At 39.5% G+C, this 17,665-nt stretch overlaps 1 protein-coding gene across 3 annotated transcripts in view; it reads right to left on the reverse strand.

Moving 5' to 3' along the window:
• DCLK1 (doublecortin like kinase 1) overlaps positions 1–17,665 on the reverse strand; it is a 321,063-nt gene that overhangs the window by 155,817 nt on the left and 147,581 nt on the right. For all 3 annotated transcript variants that reach the window (XM_019736467.3, XM_019736468.3, XM_019736471.3), the window contains exon 4: positions 7,378–7,477. In XM_019736467.3, coding sequence (XP_019592026.1) covers positions 7,378–7,477 — 100 coding nt within the window. The remainder of the gene's footprint in view (positions 1–7,377; positions 7,478–17,665) is intronic.

Below are 17,665 nucleotides of genomic sequence, written 5' to 3' on the forward strand. Positions count from 1 at the left end.
TTTGCATGAAAAAAACCTCATAATTCTTGTGTTTTCAATGTACCATTTACACAAAGATATAAAAAGTGAGTCAGGATGAGGAGATGGAAGCCTCATGGACAGTGTTATTATTATCATTATTATTATTATTATTATTATTATTATTTTTAAAACCTGTTTGGCAGGGACAGAAAAGGCATTTCAGTTTGATAAAATGATAGAGGTGACTGAAGGCTCTTTTAGGATAGGAGAAATGTAGGCATGGCCATGGGTAAAGGAGAGAGAGAGAGACAATAAATATAGGAGAAAACAATAAACCCACAAGAACAATAGGAAAGGAACTGCTGATGAGACAAGCTTACAAAGAAGAGGGAAGACAAAATTAAGAATATCACTGGCTTTAGAATATCACTATCACTGGCTTTAGAAAGGGAGAGACAACCTTCTTTCTTCGAAAGATGAGAGAAGGAGGGGAGAAGATGAGTGAAGCTATAGGGATATTTAGATCTAGAAGGGAAGAAAAATAAAATAGTTAACAGTGAATGGATTTAATCACCCTGGTGGTCTAGGAGGAAAGCTCACTTTCCGAGAACGAAGGCAGTAGGTGGTATTTATTACTCTGGAAGGAAGAACTAGGAAAACGGTGTGCAAGCTAGAGAAAGATTAATGTGGGCTCAATATAAGAAAGAACTTACTAAGTACCAGCACTAGTTGACAGTGGAATTGGCCTTCTCATAAAGTTGGAAGCTGCCAAAACAGAGGCTTCTCGTTGGGAAGAGGTGAACAACTGTTGTCGCGCTGTGGGGAGGACTTGTGTATTGGGACAGAGGAGAACTCGTGAGCCCCAAGACCCTTCGTGTACTGGACTCATTTGCAATATTATATTTCGTAAGGTTTCTCCATATCAACAATTCAGGCGTCACTGTTACTGAATACAATAAAAAGAAGCCCATGAGGACCAAAAAAAAAAGGAGTAAAGGAAAAATTGCATGTGTTATACAATGTCTTGATTTCTTCAGTAGAAAATCATTCTGTTTGTAGCAAAGGAACTAGCTTGTGCTTGAGTGAGTTTCTGTCTCCCAAGTACAGTACTCTATATGTCTCCATAGGTTGGCAGTGGATTAAAGTGGGGGGAAAATCACTATGTTCTGGGAAACTTTATATTTATGCATGAGCTAAAATGTAGCTATGATGGAGAAAGTCGCCAGAACCCCTGTGGTTTTTCTACTGCTAAGAAGGAAATGGGAACTTGGTAACAAGAGCAAAACACATTAGCCAATGAGTTCTCTGTTTGAAACTCAAAAGCAACAAACAAAACCCTCTATTTCATACATCAGGATACATTCTATAAATCAATGCAATCAGGACTGATCCTACCAGATTTTCCATACAACAATGAAATGTCACAGAACTCGGCAATTATTCAATAAGATAGCTCTCATTTTTTTGAAATAAGAACTGTATATTCCTAGAATTAACATCTATTGAAAGAACAAACTATTTCAGCATAAAGTACCACACATCTTAAAGAAATATGCCCACATGTTCAATTTAAACTGGCCATAGAATCCAATTAAAATTTAAATCTATAAAGAATTGTCAATGTCTTGTGACCCATTAGTCATTTTACCGTAATATTTTTCCAAAGAGATAAAATACACAAGAGCAGTATGCAACATTTAGTATTCTCAAAGTTCAGTACCTAACATCCTCTGGACATCTTTAGACATAAGTAATATTAAAAGTCATAGGAAGGGTCATATTTCAGGTAAGCGTTACTATTTACAGTTATTCGTGCCCAGCATATTGCCTGGCACATGGTACATTAGCTTAGTTTACTGAATAAATAAATGGATGCATGAAAGAATGAATTTTGTTAGCAGTAACTCAAAAACCACTTTGTGCGAAGGCCTGGTCTTTATCCAACTCTGAGCAACTTCCCCGTGTTCCCAACGCCCTTGAGATTTCCCAGGCTCACCAGCCCCAGAGAGGAGCAGTGGGGCCGTAACAATCCCTATGACCCTGATCAATGTGGACATAAGGGCTGGGACTCCTAAACACTGACAGCTGTAGAAGTCTGACTGGTTCTAAATGATGTGGCTTCATTTAATCTTCCAGAGATTCTCTCCAGAGCAGGGTGAATCTCTTCAAAGGTCCCTTAGTTCTCTCTCAACTCCACCACAGGAATAAAAGTTGAGACTGAGAAGAAAGCAACAGATAATCGCTTTTAGGTTCTCAAGAGCACCAAAAGCAAATCTTAGTGACATCTGCCTCCAATTAAGCCCTGCAAATGAATCTACGTGACTAAGTCCAGCTGCAATCCACTAGGAGGTATATTTCAGCTGAGGTGTCACTCACTAACATCAGTCACTAAGTAATAAGGAACACAGTTCTGAACGTGCTTTGACATTTATTATCTCATTTGAGATCCATTACAACCCAGGAAAAAAAGGTGTTTTACAGAATAGGAAGCAGGCATGGAGATCTAGAGACCACACAGCAAGTAGGACATGGCGCGTGGATTAGACCTGTGTCTTCCAAACTTAATCCAATGCTGTTTCTACTATTCTAGCTTCTAACTCTGTTTTCTTATCACCCAGAGTTGGGGAAAGCAATCAGGATCCTGTGGTGAATGGTGCCTGATGCAGGTTCTGTCTCATGTCATTCAGGACATGAGTCCCTGGAAAGTGGTCAGGATGGAACATTCTAGAAACATTTACCAAGCGAATCCTGGGAACCCAACACCATGGCGGTCCATGAGAGAAGCTGAGGAAATGTCCCTTCTAGAATCATACACCCAAGAACAGATGGGCCTATCTGGTGCAGAGAGAAGCTACACTGGAATTCCACAGAGACAGAACACTGTGCCCTCACGCATGCACATGGACACACACATAGTATCCTGAAAGTCTCAGTGCAGTTTTAAAGTATCATAACTTCAGGAATATACATACTATAAACTTATTTTAAAAAATCATATGAAAGCTCAATTATTTAAATTTCTTCTACACCCCACTTATAACATACACTTCTATACCAGTTTTGTGATTTTTGAATAACCATTTTAATTTGTTGTCTCAGCCAACATGTGCCATCTTCAGTCAGAGAGGCTGACAGGTTTTATAATAGATGATGTGCCTACAATACAGACAGCAAATGAGCCACATCTCACAGTAAGCCTGCAGTCAACTAAAAGTAATGTACACATGTGCTGCTATTAAAACTGCATTGCTCCTAACCAAGCTTGTAGAGATGGACTTTAAAAAAAATAAAAATCCCTAGAGCACAGCTTTTGTTTATACAATACAATTCATCTTCTTAGACACAATCTCGCCTATCAAAATCCTTGTGGATCCTTGTCCTGTCTTCTGCCACTTTAGCTTCCCGCCCAGAGGATTTCATCCACACACCATCAGCTTCTCGAATGGGCATTTCTAAGCATGCTAAACGATACAGAACCCCAGGCAGGACCCTGAGGTACGACTCTCATCAAACAAACAGTCCCTCTCATCAGGGACATCATGGACCAATCTAACAGAGCTCTCCTCCAGCACATTAGACATCGACCTATAAATCAGTACCTTTGGGACAGGGCGGTTCAATCAATTAAAAACACAACCACCTATAGCATTCAGACCATATATTTTCATCTTAGTCGAAGGGATTTCAAGAGGGGGCCTGTCAAATGCATTGCTGAAATCCTCAAGACCATCCTACAGCATTCCTCTGATACACCAGGTGAGTGACCCTATCTATGAAAGGTCAGACGAGGGGGCAACCTTGTCACAGCTCTGTTGTTTATGTGTTCTCCTAATTAACATAAAGCTCTAGCTGTGCAAATCTAAAGATAGGTCAAAACAAACAAATAGAAATGAGTTCACTTGTAACTCAAGTTCAAATAAAACGTGGACAAGTTCAAACAACATCTGTGGTGGAATGACTTGCGTTTCCTCAAGAGATATGTCAAGGTCCTAACCCTGGTACCTGGGAATGTGACCTTATTTAGAAATAGGGTCTTGGCAGATGTGATCATGTTAAGATGAGGTCATGCTGGATTAGGGTGGGCCCTAATTCAATAACTGGTATCCTTATAAGAGGGAAATTTGGACACCAAGAGAAGGCCATGTGAAGACGGAGGCAGAGAACAGAGTGACGCTGCCACAAGCCAGGGACACCAACGATTGTGGGCAAGAATCAGAAACCAGAAGGAGGCATGGAAGAAGGAAGGGAGCACAGCCCTTCCCATACCTTGATTTTGAACTTTTGACCTCCAGAACTATTGGAGAATCAATTGCTGTTGTTTTAAGCTCCAAGTTTGTGGAACTTTGTTACAGCAGCCCTAGGAGACTAATATATAGAGGCAAAAATATGTAAGTTTAAAGTGATGCCTGTCAACGTCAGGGTCAAGAGCACTCAGGAATTGGTCCAAAAAAAAAAAGAGAGAGGATGGCGGGCATTTAAGCTCCTGAACAGGTGGCAGGCCTGGCAGGGGTGAGGTAAGCTGGCCAAGCAAGTTTGGGGGCATTGGCTTTGAGGTTGGGGGGTGAACAGAAGGTCACATCCTGTGACAGGTTCATCACCAAGAAGTTAATTGTCCCTCCCAGGTGCAAGGTAGGCATTTTTTCAACAAAATCCTGCCACTTTTTAATGGCAACAAATCACAAATTTGTCAGTTTATCGTCAATATATAAGAAGACCATTTCAGCTTCCTGCCTCCACCTTGGCATTTCCCTTGCCTATGTTTCATCATTCTAAATTAGACAGCAAGCCATGCGGGAGAAAGATCTGCTGGCCTGTCTCTATATATAGTGCTGTATCCACCATTTTCAAAGGTGCTAAGACTCCACTCATTGATGACGATATTGCTAAAACGGTTACATTTTGAGCTGGAAACAGGAAGGCATGTTTTTTTCCATGGGAAAATTTAGGGGAGGAAGGAGGCCCCTCACAGTTTCTAATATTGATCTGGCTCCAATGTAACCCCATGAAATATATGTCTATCATGGCAATACTGCTCACTGGAAGGACCGCAGAGCCGTCTCCAGGAGCTTTCCCAGCAGTAATTAGGGGAATGTATTATTGCTAATCCTCAACACACCGGGAGCTGGGTTAATTTTGAAAGATAAAATAAAAGTGCTGCCTTGTGGCAAAAGGCCACTTCTTGGGGCCATTAAATCAAGCACAGCCCCATGTGAGTATTGATTCTGAAGATATCTGCACCCCCTGCCAACACTCCTTTTAGGAAGCTACTATGGAACAGGTCAAATGAAGCCTCAATGTACAAAACCATTTAGCAAGTACAGATAAACTGGGCTAAAGCATGCTCAGAGCACTTTTTAAAAGATTCAAATTTTAATACATTAGCACTAGAACATGCCGTACAAGCAACAGGGAAACTGCAGTTGTTAATGTGTGAATTTCGTCTCAGGGTAAGTTCATCCAAGGAAGTAAAATCCCAATTTAGATTCTTTTTCTTCCCCCTCCCGCAATCCACGTGTTTCTTTTAGGATGGGGGAGGACACTGTTACTCAGCAATGTATTTCACTTCAAGAAACAGGGTATATTCATCAGGGGAAAGGATGTTAAGCTCTCACTTTCTCTCTAAAATAGTTTGAAGTGGTCCTGCAAAGGCGACACCATAATTGACGGGCAAGGTGTCCTGATGGATGTGTGTGCATAGATAGATAGATAGATATCTGTGTGCATTCTTTTTAATGAGAAAGGATTCTAAAGGGAAATCATAAGGGATTTTTGGGCATTTTTCTGTTGTACTTTTTAGAAAGTCTGCCCGCCCATCATCGCAGGTGGAGCAGGCTGCAGTATCCTGGGTTGAGAGCACATTGCCAGGAGGGAAAGGCCAGCCCCAGGCCTCACCAAGTCAGGGGAGGTGGGGGCGAGGCTGCACGGCTGAGATGGAGGGCTTGGCAACTCAGGCCAACTCTGCTGATGTGAAACTAAGCCTTATTCCAGTTCCAGTCTGACAGGCTATTTTCCATATCAAAGCAACAAATGAAACTTTCATTTCAGGACGCATCTGGTCTCGCCGACCATTGTATCAGAAGGAGCTATTTTCTTTAAATTGAAAGTCAAGGCAGTTTATTTTTCTCAAAACTGTGCTGTCAGCTCTTCTGCCTGGCTCCTAGCACTCACTTGAAGCTGCCTTATCCTGAGAAGGGGTGGGATGGGGAGACCCCCCCCAGGGGACACTCTATGTGTGGTATATTTATATAAATCTTTGCCCCCAAAAGGCGTGTCTATCAGAATAAAGATGGAAGGTATTTAGAGAAAACTTATTTAGAGGGAAAGAGATACCAAACCACTCTTCCGTTACAACTTTTGAACCAAAATAACTTCAATCTCTTCAAATGACACATCTATATATACTTTCATTGGACATTTGACGTTTTCACAATAAAGAGGTAATCTTTCTTAGTCTTATCCCTCTCTATACACCCCGTCATTTTTAAAAAACGAAATAACTGAAGTATGTTTAAATGCATGTAACATATGGGTAGATACATGTAATATAGATACTCTGTGAACATATATCAGCAGCGCTAGAGCGGGACCATTCCATTGCATCATTTATCCTATTATGTTAGTGCTCAAGTATTTCCCATCTATTTTGTCAAAAGCTCACTAATTGGTTTTATCTGCATTCATCTAAGCAAAAGATTCATTGTCACTTCAACCTCCCTAAATAAATTAGAAGTAATATTATCAAGGGAAGGCCTCTTTGTTCAGTGCAATAACATTTCTTGGGATGCTGTTAAGATTCAGAGGTGATTTATACCAAAAAAAAAAAATCATTCTTGAAGTCACAATATTTGACATTCATTTCCTAAGGTGTGTCTCTCCCTCTTTACCAACTATTCCTTCTTTACATTTCATTTGTTACGAAGGAAGCTACCCTCCTCTTTTTGGTCCCTCACAGATGCTTATGACATCAAATTCTGAAGCATTTAAAAGAAAAGGGACACCAAGCCACTTTCCCAAATAGGAACTAAAGGAGGAAAATTTTGTCTAGAAGCATATTCAGTAACTTTATGACTATAAATCTCTCAAGTATAAATTTTGAGGAAAATACACAATTAAAAATGTAGAAATCCACACCATGGTCTTCTATAGAACATCAATTTAGTTATTACATGGTTATAAATTAGCCATTGGTATAATAATTTACTCTTCGAAATGATTTAACCTTTCCAATGATCATTTCATCTGTTTTTTATATTTAAAAAAAAATCAAAGAAATTCGAGATATGGAAAAGACATGCTGGGTGAGGATCTGAAACTGATTTGGTAGCTTTAGAGTTGACATAACCTTGGCCCTGGTGCAGCTCATTTTGGAAAGCTGCCTCAAATTTCCCCTGGTTTTGAACTTTTTTTTTTCCTTACCACTTTCATCTAGCAAGAAATCATCCTGGTAACGGAACTTCTCCGGTCCACATGCAATAAAAATGTCATCGTCACCAAAAAAGTCCTGAAGGCACATCACCTACAAGAGAAAAGCATGGCACTCAGCAAGGGGTCAGCAGAACAGCAATTACAACAATGCACCAGCAAGTCGACATCTGCATGAAGCCACTTCCTGTCTAATGCAATCAGGGCAGCTTCTCCAGAGGAATTTCAAAGGAAGGGCTCCAGCATCTGTTCCTAGTAAGAAACATGTTACGTTGCAGTTGTGCAGGAAGACGGGATAAGGAAAATAGAACCGGTAACTGTCACATTTATTACTTGATATATCAATAGGCTAGGAGGTAAGAGCTCTTTATTTTCATAATAGAGGGGACTCAGCCACATGTGGGAAAGGAGTGCCCCTTTATTCTTCTGAACATAATATTCCTTGATAGCAATAAAAGTCAGCATGTGATTTTAGCAACAAATATATTTTGTAGTAACTGATGCCATAATACAGATATGATGATCACTGTTTGGGGTAACTACAGAAGAAAAATCGTTGTATCATAATATGAATATAATGATCTTCTTTAGACCCCTTCTACCTCAAGTTGAAACAATAATGGAAACTTTCATAAGAGGAATAATAGAAAAAGTAAGTTATTGCTGAGATTTAGATATGTAGACTATGGCAAATGTACGCCCACCACTCAAGTTATGCTCAACTTTGAAATGCTCATGCTGCCCAATTTTTTGTAGTCACACGTCACACAAAAGGAAAGTTTTAAAATAATCTTTTGATATTTATTCAACTTATTATTCTCCAATACGAACATGTAGAGCTAAATGGCGTTTTTCAAGTAAATGTGGTCAAAACGAATAATTTCAAGCATCTTGCTCTTTGGACATGTGATATAACATTGTGTCCACGATGTGTACAAAGCCAATACAAGGCACCGAGGACACTGCTGATTTCTATCTAGTTTCAATTTTCTTTGACCCCTTGGAGCACATCCTAAAGCAGCCAATGGAAGGCACCCATTCAGACTTACAGGAAACAGACTTTCTAAATAGCATTGCCCTTATATATCTGAGGACCACCGTCAAAACCTCCCTGGGTGTTAGGTTCTTTTGGCCTGTTTACTATCAGCTGGTCCCTTATTTCTTTGCAGTTTCATCTACAAGTATCTTTGGGGTTCTGCTCTTTGTCAATCCTTGGTGGCACTACCCTGACACATCAAAGGTGCTGTAAGACTTACAGTAGTAAGTTGGCAGGACACAGCATTATTTAGAGTCCCCAGAGGCAATGATGTGTAGGCTTTAGATAGTTTTTCCAAACAATCTCTTATTTCCAAATAATCACTTGGCTGAAGTTTTAAGAATGAAATTTCTGTAACGGTTTAATAATAAGTATTAAGTATGAGTGAGGTATATGCCTAGTTTTCAGTGCTTATTCAGTCTGTAAAAGCTTGATAACACAGGGGATGTAAGAGGGCCCTTGTAGTCATCAAGGAAGATGGACTGAAGGTCTTCAAGAGTGGTGTCAGAGGCTCTGATCTTCTACTTAGATTATAAACAGGCCCTTTACAGTCAAAACCCACTCTCCATTTTACTCCTCTCTTTCTTCTGACTCCAACTGTGACCTTGTTTACCTTTATATTCATGACACAGCACCCCCACCCAGCTTTTTTGGTCAGCATTGGTATCATCCTAACCAACCCCCTACAGGCCATTTTCATTTACCTGAATAAGTCTGTGTTGTGCCTGTATATGCCAGTTAGCACACAGCTTGTACATACAAAAATGAGTAAGACATGGATCTCTCCCTCAGGCAAAAAAGTGAACAATTAACCTTAAAAAGCAGCATTTCTTAAAGTGTGAATGGTTAATAGGTTTTGTGCAAATAGACTTGGGAAATACTGAGTTTATCCAATATAAGCAGATTTATTTCTGGTCTTCTCAAAACACTTAACATGCTAATGTACACCACAACTCCAGAAAGGAGATAGAATGATCCAGTATTTCCCAAACTTATTTCATTTTGAAACTCTTTCCGCACACAGCATCATATGGACCAGTGTTTGACGGCATTCATTTTGGTGCTGTGCGGGCAGCTACAGGTGAAAAGAACTCTACGAACACACAAAGGAAAGAGCCGTTATCCACTCTCCTCCTAGGTAGAGATATTTCTCTAGCTGATAAATACTTACTTGCTAATTTTCTTACACATGCAAACATTCACAATAGGCCTACTCTGTGCCAGATCCTGTGCCACGATGTGATGGCAAATCTCTGATAGATTACAAAATGTTGTTTTCCAAAGGAAATTGTCTTTTCTTTCCACATATTCCCATCATTTGCATTTTTAGAACATCAGATTGCTAACCAGATCACATTCATCTATGTGTGCATGTTTTATCCTACTACTAAGTGGACAAATAACTATTATCTAAACTTGAACACACATAAGCAGATTGCCAGCCAACTGCTTTCCATCATGTAGCAATGACCATCCTCCAAGCCTGAGACATAAATAACATAATACACAACGATTCAGCTTGGACAGCTTAAGTATAATTCTGTTGGGAAGTGGGAAATGAAACATGATGAACTTTTGATGTTACTTCCAAATCCAGAATTCCAAGAACATAAAAGGATGCCGTGATTGTTCAGGAAAACTAACTGTCATCGCCCAGCACAAAAGGGCAAGGAAAACTCATTTCAGTGTCAAGCAACATGTATTCATTTACTTCTCAATCTTCAGCGACTGAAATCAAAGAATTTGTTGAACTGTCAGAAACTGGGATGTTTTCTGTGCTCTGCTCTGGCGTGATTTAGCCATTTCCCTGTTCACACCCTCCCACCAGAGAAGGTGGGTATGGTCAGTAGATGAAATTCAAATTTATAAAACTGCTCCTTGTTAGAGGCCTTCGTAAAAGATTTGATAGCAAAGGAGCCTTCAACACAAGGTTACAATAAAGATGGATGTAGGATAATCTGATAATCCGTACACTTCAATCATCCGGGCTCTCACGCTCTATCATCGACCTAGAGGTAGCTGCAGTGTATTCCATCTAACATAAAAGCTTCACAGAGGAGTATTCATAACCCTTTTTTTCTAGGCCAACATACTTTGAGATTTTTCCTTTAGGCATCACTATACATTCTGATATCAAAGGATTAGAAAAGGTAGAAAAATGTAAAATCAATGTTTTGCACAATGATCTAATTTTACACACACACACACACACACACACACACACACACAGTGTTATTCCTTTGTAAATTTGAGGTTCTCAAAATTGAGTGTGATAACCAGCTTAAAAAAATGTTTCACTTATGGATAAAAACACATTCCTTGCTACAACGGCACTGTGACAGTTGATCTATTCTTTCATGAAATCTCTGCTCAGTAGATATCATGTGTTGGAAGCATCCATCAATATTAGAGACAGGAAAGATGCAAAGGCAGAGATATCAAGTTTGGAAAAAGAGAGATGTCCAACCTATAGAGGAGCAGTGGCTCCCTCTACAGGCTGTCCTGTGTCATCATCATTTTCCTGCCCCCAGAAGAGTTGGTGTCAGCGAGCGCTCTTCTCCAGCGTCTCACTATGGCTGTAGATTCTGCCTCTGCGACATCTCTCAAACCCAGGTCTTGTCCTGTCCTTCTTCCCTCTCCCCCATCACATCAGTCCAGATCTTATCCTCTTACCTGTGGACCTTGGCATTTCCCTTTCATGGATTTTCTCTCCAATCCATCCTATTTAATTCATTCAATCTATTCTTTCTTGGTTAATTTTCAAAATTTCTCTCCAAAATTTCTCTTCACTAGCTTATCATCATCAACTTTAAGTTCATCTTCTGAGCTGGCATTCCAGACTCCTCAAAACCTGGTTCCAACCTACCTTTCAAGTCCACAGTAGTTTTAGCCATGACATGGCACCTGATACTTAAAAAGCACTTGTTGGATGGATGGATGGATGGATGGATGGATGGATGGATGGATGGATGGATGGGATGAATAATGGATGATTGGATGATGAATCGATGGGTGAATGATGGATGGATGGGTGGGTGAATGGAGGGATGGATGATGGATGGAGGGATGGATGGATGCACTATGCTCTAACCTGAAACATTCTCCAACTTGTCTGCTTGACTTACATATTCTTCTCAGAAAAGGACTTTTTCATTCCTACTTGTGTGGTTTTTGGTATGAAATATTTTCCATTGGGTATTCCCTCCTACCTAACTCTTTGCCTATTCAAGTCCCTCCTCTGATTCAAGCTTCAGGTGGAGATTCAAGTCTGAGCTTCTCCATCCACTCCAGTCCAAAGTGACTCACCCCTGTTCTGGATCCCTAGTGATCATCCAGTAAATGTTTTTGGTGTGTGTTTTTTTTTGCCAGCCACTGTGCTAGGCCTTGAGAATTATTTGCCAGCCACGGTGCTAGGCCTTGAGAATACGACTGCCCTTACCTTTCACCTCTTCCTTTCCAGTACATATGTGTACAGACTCACACTCCAAAGAATTCCCATCACACTGTAGTGAATGAGTAATCCAGCAGAGAGTAACGTGTATTAGCTGCTAGTGGTTTTGTCATGAGCCTGGAGTCAGGTGGCTGAGTTACACAGTCCTTGCTCTGCCACCACCACTGACTGGGGCCAGTCAGGAAACCCCAGTCAACTATTTTGAAATCTGTCCTGTTTCAAAAAGATACTAAATTTAGTAAAGGCAGAGGCAGTGTCTCCTGTTGGGTGAGATTCTTTGGCACACTGGAGACATCTGCTCTGGCACAATTTCCCAAGAGCACAGCTTATTGTCAAAGCCTGGGACCTGAATTAAGCCAGCTCTGCCACTTAGATGTTAATCTCTGTGTGCCTCAGTTTATCATATCAATTGTTTTTAAGGATTAGATGAGTTAAGACCATGAATCAGAAGAGAATAGGTCCTCAATAAAATTTAGCTATTTTCATTAGCCCAAATGTATTTTTACTCCCAAATAAGTATAAATCAAATGTATACCTAATATAGGCATACCTCAGAGATATTGTGGGTTTGGTTCCAGAACACCGCAATAAAGCGAGTCGTAACTTTTTTGCTGGCGGAGCGTCTTGCCTTCAATTGATAAAAAACACATGATCTTTGAAATGCAATAAATGAAGCACAATAACATGAGGTGTGCCTATATAAACAAATAAAATTAAAAAGAAAAAAAATCAGTACATAGCTCCTAGGCACTATACCAACAGGCTTCTTTCTTTCCTAAGTGGAATTTGGATAGAATGGAGTATATGGGTGCCCCTTTTTGCTTTGGGAATAGGGATTTTACTAGTATGATTATTTGGGTGAAAAGCATACTTTTATTAGTATCCAGGAATAGGAGCAAAGCCGGCAGGAGTTGCTAACATGAAGCTAGAATGTGGTCATGCCTTTGATTTCCTTCAGGCTTCCACTGAAATGACGCTGTGAAAATCATTTGCAAATAGATTCACAGGTATAGAGAGTTTTATGAACCATTGTCTTCACTCAGGACCTCTTGGGATCTGTCACCAACTTTTAGTTTTGTGGGAACCAGAGATTGGTATTCCTCTGAGAAAACTGTCCTCTGTCAAAATATCCCACACTAGAAAGGAAATTGCATGCATATTACATGCAATTCATAAAGGAGGTAATCAGTTTATGGCACACAATGCTTAATATTCTATCAATTTTTAGTTCTAAACTAGTGCTATGGTTATCATATGAATCTAACCCCATATGAAACCATTCCATCTAGTGCATCAGAGTTTACCTCTAATGGTACTTAGCATAATGCCATACCCACTGTATCTCAAAAACATGGGTGATTATCATTGCCAGATGTTCTGGAAAAAGCCGTTGAAAGGGGATCAGGATACCTGGATTCTGAGCTCAGATTTGCCATAATCATTATGTAGACTTGGACAAGTTACTTAACTTTTCTTAGTTATCAGTTTCTGTATTGGTTCTAGTATGTTTTACCACAGTAATTACATGAAGAAAAGATGGAAATTCCTCTGGTGATACAGCAACAAAAATAGTTCTATATGCATTACTGCATTTAATTCTCTATATACATTATTACATTTAATCCTCTCTGCTATGAAGGAGATAGACTGTATTTGGCAAAAGTTAGATGTTATTAGTATCCCTATTTTACGGAGTAAAAAATTTTGCCAGATTTAACAGAAGATCAGTAGGAGTTTGGAACCGGGTCAGTTAGAATTCAAATGCAGGCTCTTAACTACCAAACCGTAGGAAAAGAAGTCCATTCAAACGCATAGAAACATGTACCCTTACATTTATGTATTATAAATTTCAGTTAAAACCATTGTAATAATAGTTACCACATATGTTGTATATTTATAGTTTATAATAAAAAGTGTCTAATAAATTTGTTAAAGGAAGTTTAATTATTTCTTTGACTCAAAAAAATAATCAGTTTTGTGACTCTCTTCTGTGAAATCTGAATTCATATCTTTTCCATTAACTTGTCATTACACACAATCCTCCCAGGAGACTAAGCTGCATGCAGAGAGAAAAAGACCCAGAGCCGACAAATATGGACTTCCTCTCCTCTGAGCTTCCGGTTTGAGTAGCTCTGCAAGAGCAGAGATTCAAACAAAGGCAATAAAAACATCTGCTATTTACACATTTCCAAAGCAGGACTGTGGAATCCATTCCCCTCTCAGTGGAATGAGATCTCCATGGTGACGCTGACATCACAGAGCTGGGCAAGATTCTCAGCAGTGCCTACAGGACAATATTTTCTTTACAAGAGCGCCCTCTACCAACAAAACAGGGGATATCTCTGCAGCCAGGGCCTCATTTGCTTGAAACCACATAAAGTCTTTGTGTCTTTATCAGGTGTCTCTCAGTGTGTTAGACAATAAAATACTTTACCGTCACTTATTTACTATATTTTAAGTGAGATTATAAACAATTGCAAAAATAAAAGCAAAGAAATTCAGTCCATTTAATGGAATCAGTGAGTATGATGCATCCTTTCTATTTTAATTTTCTTTTTTAAAAAGTACTCATGTATAATTTCTCATACTTCTTGACACTAGTTAAAGAGAGTAGGCTTAAAAGTTCTGTTGTCTACACTTTAATGAGATGCTCTTTACCAAAAAGGAATGCTGTATCTTTGTAAAAAAAAAAAAAAAAAAATCCAGTTGCCTGTGTATCTAAGGCACCAGAATCAACAATCTCCTTCTTTCTGCACAGTTCATAATATGACCATCATAATTAGCTTTCAGTTACTACTTGGCACACATGGGCCCCCTCATCCTGCCAAAACTTCATTTTGAGGTTTCCCTTCCAATTTCATTCCATACTTGGTTTCTTTTTCCCGTTCTTAGAATTCAGCATTGTTATACCACTTGTTAATATAAGTCAACAATTGTGAATTTTTCTGTTTTATAACCATGTAATTCTGTACATTCCTGGGTCTAAAAATATGTCAACGATTAGTTTTATAGCCAAATATTAGGAATGTGTTATTATCAGAAAACTGCATTCTCCATTGTTCCTTTATCACCTTTTCATTTCTCTGATGATAAACTTATGCAAATTGTAACTTATTTTACAACTGTTCTTTTAGCTAGAAATTTCTGATAAAAAAATACAAGAAATTGTGGTTCTTACCCAGAAAAAGATATAGCCATTAAGAAAATAAATAAATTATTCAAATAATAACAATAACAATAATTATAACAGAGAGAGGAAAAGAAAGATCCTCAAATTATTCAAACAAGTTTGAAGCTCTAAGATACTTTTTTGCAAAAGTGGATAATACTGTTGGAATTCAGAAATGGCTAGGAGCTAACATTGGAATAGCACACTGACGCTTAAAGAAAAGGGAAAAAAATGTTCTCTTTTGAAATGCAAGCAACTTAATTTGATGGGTCAATCAGATAAAAACCCCACCAATTATAGACTGGAAACTGCACTCATCCATTCCTTGGACATGTTCTCAGCTGCTGGTCTGTGAAGATCAGCTTAGGCTGTCTGGTGTGGAATGTACTCTCTCACAAAGAAATACACTAACCATCTTTCATGGGCTCGGGCAGACCTAATTAGACAGCAACCTATTTTAAATGATCAATTTTTTAAATTAATTATCTTATTTTTTTTAAATACTAACATTTCTTTTTTCCTTTTTTTTTTAAGTTGTAAAGCAACTCTCTAGTACCAAATACTGACCAGGCACCTTGGCTCTGCCACGTAAGGTATGTGACCTTGGGAAGCTATTTAATATCTTTAAGCCTCAGTTTCCTCAAGTGTAAAATGGGACTACCAATGAACGCTACCTTGTAGATTTCCTTGAAGATACAATGAGTTAATATTAAGCGGTCAGCATCAGGCCTGGTCCATATAGCGTGCACAATGGGCTGAGCGGCTGCTACTGTTAGTGTGGGCATTAGTGAGGCATGGTCGGTCACTGTGTCAGGCATACTAAAAACCCTTGGAATATCTGGGAAAGAGGGCTGTGAAGACTGGGGTTTATACCAGAGGCCTCTAATAATTCCGTTCTCTTGCCAAGTTCATGCAAACTCAAATTCACTGTGTTTGGTTTCACCTACTAAGACATCTGTTGTCTACAACACCTTTAGAATAGCTTACTCTACTCACGTAAGGAATTAAATCACAGCCCAAGAAAGGGGAAACTGTCACACAGTCATCTCTTTGGGGAGTGTACAAATAGTCATAATCTCTGAGGTGAGCTCAGAAGCAAACCTGTATCAGTTACCTCAAGATGGGTGCTACGGTCTGAACGGTTGTGTCCCCCAACTTTGTATGTTGAAATCCTAACCCCTAATGTCATAGTATTGGGAACTAGGGCCTTTGGGAGGTGATTAGGTCATGGGATGCATGTCTTTATAAAAGAAGCCTGAGAAAGTTCCTTTACCCTTCTGCTATGTGAGGGTACAGCAAAAAGATGGCCAGCTAGGAAGCAGGCTGTCACCAGACACTGAAACTGCAGGTGCCTTGTTCTTGGACCCCCAGCCTCTAGAACTGTGAGAAATAAATTTGTTGTTTATAATCTACCCAGTCTACAGAATTTTGGCTTATTTGACTTAATTCAAGTCATACTTTTCAGGGATAGAAAAAGAGTAAAACGTATATGCTATTGCTGAGACAGTCTTCTAAAAGATCCATGTAAATAGGTAGCTGAGATTGTGGCTCGGTTTCTAACAAGGCAGAAACACTTACCATGATCATTGGAAAAAGAAGAAATAAAACTATTACAAGATACATGAAGCCATTGGAGACAGAGCCTTTAAGAGCAGACGAGGAAAGACAATCCCCATTAGGAAAATGTGGCACCGAGAGTTATTACCTAGTTGTCTGTTTAAAGTCTAAACAGTGACGGTGGGCATGATGCTACCTTCACACAACTCTGAGAAATGCTCTCATTGCCAGTTCCGAGAAGTGTTCTGGCTGTCTACAGTGGGAATCACAAATGCAGGACCAGCCGTGGGCCACGCAGAAATATAGATGGGCAGATAAACATTAATGGTGACTGTGGCAAACTGGACATAAATGCCATGTCCAAACTGGACAACAGATGCCATGCCACCCTGGGTTCATTATTTTATTTTTTTAAATAAGAATTGGTGTCAAGTTAAATAAATATCCCCCTATTTTAAAAAAACATCCACAACACCATGTAAACTCATACAAAAGACTCCTGTGGCTTGGATTCAGTCCATGCAACTTTTAACCTAGAAACATCCAGAGAAAGCTCCCTGAAAATATACCTTCAAAAGACGATTTACAAAAGTTTATTCACTTACAAATGTTCATTCATTTATAAGTGTCTATTCTATGTCCTTGTGCCAGGGGTCACCACTCATGAATGCCAAGATGGAGGACAGAAGTGATGCTCTGAGAGGCTCCTACTAAATATTCACCAGTCTGGAGGACACCACGGATGGGATAGGTTTGGGGCAAACTAAACTTAGAGCAGAGCAAAGGAGTCTCTGAAAAGCTAGCATATGGCATGGTGGTGGGGTTCTTGGCATGCAGATAAAGTTAGGCATCGTGTATCTCAAAGGTTGGGCTTCAGACGCAGACAACGAAACCCAACCCACAAAACCTGTGTGAGGCAACACCCACAGATATAGCTTCTCTAGGTCAGGAGTTAACAATGTTTTTAAACAACTAGTTGCTCTCGTGCGATTTTGTTAACTCTTATTCAACAGGCATGACAGGACCATCGTGGTGTTATGAATCTTCTTCCCGCTGTTTCTGAGGAGCC

This window comes from Rhinolophus sinicus, chromosome 16, assembly GCF_057876585.1.
Source record: "Rhinolophus sinicus isolate RSI-liver-muscle chromosome 16, RSI-T2T, whole genome shotgun sequence".
Taxonomy (NCBI): domain Eukaryota; kingdom Metazoa; phylum Chordata; class Mammalia; order Chiroptera; family Rhinolophidae; genus Rhinolophus; species Rhinolophus sinicus.